General features: G+C 43.1%; 1 protein-coding gene across 1 annotated transcript; it reads left to right on the plus strand.

The window, feature by feature from the left end:
* Window positions 1-420: 420 nt before the first annotated feature.
* Window positions 421-2,868, plus strand: LOC114199147 (olfactory receptor 10R2-like). Its single transcript, XM_028090940.1, has 2 exons — window positions 421-435; window positions 1,903-2,868. The coding sequence occupies exons 1-2, from the start codon at window positions 421-423 to the stop codon at window positions 2,866-2,868; spliced, it is 981 nt and encodes a 326-aa protein (XP_027946741.1).
* The last annotated feature ends 2,397 nt before the right edge of the window (window positions 2,869-5,265 follow it).

Here is a 5,265-nt window from a genome sequence, read left to right on the forward strand (position 1 = left end):
AGATAAAATAAAATAGGGCGTTACCAGCTGAACTGTAGCAGGCACAGAGATGGCTTCAAACAAATGCCATAAAATTTATGTTTCCCAGAGCTCGTGGAATGGACTCCTCCTCTATCCACCATCCCTGAAAGACTGGTTCCTTAGGGAAGTCTTCCCTGGATAACTGAAAAAGAAAGGGCAAATACCTAGGACTCCCTGTCAAGAGTGAGCTTTCTACATTTCGTTCATTCAACCTCCATTGTCCAATGTCACATGCAACTATTCTGTGGTGACAATGATATACAAGGAAAGTGTAAAAGGGGACAAAAGGTTAAAAGGAGTGTCTCACTGAGATGTTTCCCCTCACAGGCCTTCCGCTGTCTTCAGACCTCATTGTCCAGATACTGTGTGGACCAAGATTCTACGGCATAAGCCTTAGAGATGGGATCTGAGGAGGTAAATGAGTGATACTCCTCCGGGAAGAGCCCTGTGCTGTGCTTTCCTTAGCCGTCAAGAGACGCAGAGAGGATTGTGAAGAGCCAGAGTCATAGATAGGAAAATAAAACTGATACTTCTGCCTCCAGTCTTCTCTTAAAAGCAAGGGAACTGAAAGTGAAAGCAGTCAGAGCTGGTGTGGATGAAAGAACTGCACCCCAAGGTGTGGGATCAGCAGGCAGTTGGTCTCTTGAATTGAGTTACATTAGCTAAGGAATTTCATTTTGTAATCCACACTGTGTTTTTATTTTCCTCAATTATTTGGTTGTTTGGGATGATCGTTTATTACTTTATTAAATTCACATTTTATTTTATTTTTTAAACTATTTTTTATTATGTTATATTAATCACCGTACATTACATCATTAATTTTTGATGTAGTGTTCCATTTGATTTTAATTGAATTGAGGGGAAAGGATCTGCCCATCCTTTAGTGGAGAAAAATCGCAGGAGCTGAACCCCTCAAGATCGGGTGTGTCCAACACAGTGGTAAGCTCTGTTGGATATCCAGGGAAAATGTGCAGAGATATAATGGCTCATACTGAGGAAAGGTCTGATGGTTTGGATGGATTTCTGTCCAAGGCTTAAAACTACAACTATAGCAGAACTCTAAATCAGGTTGCTCTTCCTGGCAGAGTGGTGTGCATGTGATAAAAGCAATGATCAGCCTGACTGTGAGAACCCGAGATCATTCTAGAGCTACTTTAGTGCACTAAGGCTCCTTCCAAATCCCCTCTCTCCAGTGGGTCAAACAGGTTGTGGGATTTGATCAAAAGATAAACTAACATCAACATATTATTATTATTACTAAAAATATGCACAAATAGGAGTTGGGTTTGAATGCTGGTTCAGTAGTTTTGAAAAAATAAAACTATAGGGTTCAAAAGAAAACCTTAGGTGGAAATACACTTAAATCACATCCAATAGGAAACATCAGAAGAGCTAGCCACCACTTCCAGAAGATTAAACATGGGTAGCAGAAGCTGACATCTACTAACAGTCTACAGTGGGCTTGCGTTGTGGTAAGTGCTTTAATTTCCATAAAGAACCGGGGAGAGAGGTGCTTTTAGCATCTTTATGTTACAGATGGGAACACAGAGGCACAGAGGGCTACACAGATGAAAAATGGCAGAGATGGATTGTCACATAGGAAATCTTCGGGCATTTCCATTCCCTAATTGTTATTCAAAACAAGCAGTGTGAAAAAATTACCTAGACCTACACGCTGTAAGAGATGCAGAAATGTCGCTGGAGACAGGTGTACTCTGAGTTTTGAAACAGCTCCATAAATCGACATGATCGACAGGGCATTCCCTGCCAGTATCTGCCTCCCCCTTCTATTCGTTGTTCCTCAGTCATAGCGGGATGAACCACCTGCCCCTTTCAGGGTAAATAAACAGTCTGTTCCTTCATTCCTGTTCTCTGTAGGTCAGTCTTGGGGACCAAGTCAACCAGGCTAACTTCTCTGTCACAGAGTTCTTGTTGCTGGGGTTCTCTAACCTTGGAGAAATCCAGCTCAACCTCTTTGTTGTATTTCTGTGCCTGTATCTGATTATTCTGAGTGGGAACATCACCACTGTCACTGTCACACGCCTGGATCGCAGCCTCCATGTACCTATGTACTTCTTCCTGGGGATCCTCTCCATCTCTGAGACATGCTGTACCTTTGTCATCCTGCCCAAGATCCTCATAAATCTGTTGTCTCTGCTCAGAACAATCTCATTTATTAACTGTGCCACTCAGATGTTTTTCTTCCTTGGTTTTGCTGTCACTAAATGCAGGCTGCTGGGGGTCGTGGGTTATGACCGCTCTGCTGCTGTCTGTCATCCACTTCGGTACCCTGTCCTAATGAGCTGGCCGGTATGTGGACACCTGGTGGCCACCTGTGCTCTGATTGGCTTTTTGTTCTCACTGATAGGCTCCCTGTTAGTCTTTGAACTCCCTTTCTGTGGTCCCAATAAAATCAACTACTACTTCTGTGACATCTCACCAGTTATCCAGCTTGCTTGTCCTGAAACCTACATCAAAGAGCTGGTCATCTTCATTGGTGGAGTTCTAGCCCTCATGGCCCCCCTGACTTTCATCTGCATATCTTATGGCTTCATTGTCCACACCATCCTGAAGATCCCATCCACTGAGGGCAAGCGGAAAGCCTTCTCCACCTGTGCCTCCCACCTCACTGTGGTCATTGTCCACTATGGCTGTGCTTCCTCTGTCTACCTGCGGCCCTCAGCCAAGTTCTCATCTAACAAAGACAGGCTTGTGACAGTGACCTACACAGCTGTGACTCCATTGTTGAACCCAATGGTGTATAGCCTCAGGAACAAAGATGTCCAGACGTCCATACGGAAAGCGATTGCCAGAGGAAGATTTTATCCTAAAGCTCTGCGATGAGAATACTTTGCGTCCATGAAAACCTCCTTTCTGAGGATGTAGCAATAATTATAAAGTCGATAATACTGTCAACTTCCATTTCCATAGCATGGTATAGCCTCACAGTGCAAGCTTCCCCAGGGTATTATTTTGACAGGCATCGTGGAGTGCAGCCGTGCATTTGGGTTGATTGTTAATCAGATGCAAGTCTCAAATACCTTTAAACTTGCACAAGTAAGTATTTTGATTTTTCAGAACTGGAAACAGGTGTACTCTGAGTACATAAGAATGATTTTATTCTCTTCCAGGAAGGATAGGTAGCACATTGTGAAAGGCAATTCAATTTAGAAGGTTCAGCCATCACAACTTCTCCGTGATTTGGAACAATCTTAGAAGGGCCACTCACAAAAACCGTGGGTAAAATGGAATAAATCTAACTGAAAATTATTACTACAACCATGAGCTATCCACATTGGAAAGGATCCAAGGCTGTCCCTTCCAATCGCACTCTCATTATGGAGTCCCACCTGCAGTGTCCCAGGCTCTGACGGATTGCAAGCTAGGCGGCCAGACATTATTAAACATCCCTAAGTTATCAAGTCCCACCTTTATGGCCCTTCCTCCTTGGCCCTAGTTACTATCTCTGGAGATGCATATCTTATATCTAATATTTCACTTATACAGCAGCAACTCAAACATTTGAAGAGGATAATGCATTTTCCTTTGCAGGACATTTAACTCAGCTGATGACTCCTTTGACCTTCATGATACCTCAGAGTCCACAGACCCCTCAAAATCCTGGTCTTCATTCTCTGGATTATCTTCAAGATATTTCCCATTTTCTTAATAGTATTCTTCAAATGGGTCACCAGGAAATGGGTGCAACATTCCAGGTGACAAGATAGTCATCTGCCTTGTGCTGCAAGTCAGTTTTATGTTAATACAGCTTAGATATTTTTTCCCTCTCCTTTCCTGGTAACTTCTGTCACATATGTGCTCTTCCCTGACTCCTATGTCCCTTAGACTAAAGGATTTTATATATTATTCTTTAAGGCATTTCATATTTGGTATTTTTCCCCTTAAATCTCTGCCTTTGACTTGAGGCCAGAATATCCAATTCTTTTCATACTTCACTTATAACCTCGAGCCTACTGGTTATCTCTCTTATAATTGCATTCTGTTCCTTCTTCTAGAATTGGAGGCTAAGGAGTGTATGTATTGTGTAGAAGCACAATTAACAGGGGCTACATGGGTTCCAGTACTGATTTATGCTCAATGGCCAAGAACACTGTGCTAGATACACATGCCTACCAAGTGCCCATTATGATGGTGCACATGCTCAGAGGTTTTCCCCCTTCATCTTGGGTGCTCCACAAAACTGAGTCACTTTGTCCATCTCCAGAAGTTCCATTTAAGGGCACTCGCACTTGACCTCTGCTCCAGGGAAATCACAGAGTACATGCCCTTCCCCAGCATCTGTGAGTTCTAAAAAGAAATAGCTCCTCCCTTTTACAAAGTGCACTCTGGGAAAGGATGTCATATGGGTGGGCAAGAAGACGAGATGAGTTATGACACGGTAGGGATTCCCTGGGCTGCCACAGGGCTTGGGCAGTCTAGTAGTCAGAGGGCGGAAGCAGGAACCTGAGGGAAACCGGGCATGGCTTTCTGAAGTGCGATCAGGAAATCTCTTGAGGCACTTGAAAAGTCCCATCTGTTGTCACAGAGACCGGTGCCACAGTTTTCTCCCTGTCCAGTCCCTCACTTCCCCACCTCATACCCCTTACAAGTGACTGTGGTGGCAATGATACACCATAACTGTTACGTTGTTTGTAACCGCTCTTAAAGCTCATGTTGTATGTTTTATTGCTCAGGACTTCCCTTTCTTCTTCCTTTTAACAAAACCCTACTGTGATGAGATAAAGTGGGCAGAAAAGGTGCAGAGTGTAGGGTTTCCAGGTCCAGAGATGATCCAGAGAAGACAGTCTCTCCCCTACAAGACTCTCCTTGCTCACCACTCTATTTTTCCTGACTCGACAGTTAGAACTTCAAACCAGCCCACCTGATTACTCTCCTCCCAGTTTCACTTGTCCTTTTTTAAATGTTTATTTATATGATAAAAGAAGAGATAGGTGTTGTGTGGCAACATCTCAACCTTAAAACACAGTGATTTAACTTCTCCATCATTCCCTTTGAAGTTAAATGCTGCTGGAGAAAATTATGTAATAAATCAGATTATTACAATAAGCTGATAATCAACATCTTCAAACGTAAAATTTTTACATTTTTTTCTAAAAAAATCAGCCTATTCTTTGCAGAAGCTGTTGCACATATGCTCACTTCTACCTAAAACATCAATTAACTGCTCCTCTCCACAGCCCTCTCCCTCAGTCCTTCCAAACACAGGGCCACTCTGGGATA

This window comes from Eumetopias jubatus, unplaced genomic scaffold (genome assembly GCF_037043125.1).
Source record: "Eumetopias jubatus isolate StellerSeaLion01/CBP00866 unplaced genomic scaffold, mEumJub1_p1.0 scaffold_12, whole genome shotgun sequence".
Taxonomy (NCBI): Eukaryota; Metazoa; Chordata; class Mammalia; order Carnivora; family Otariidae; genus Eumetopias; species Eumetopias jubatus.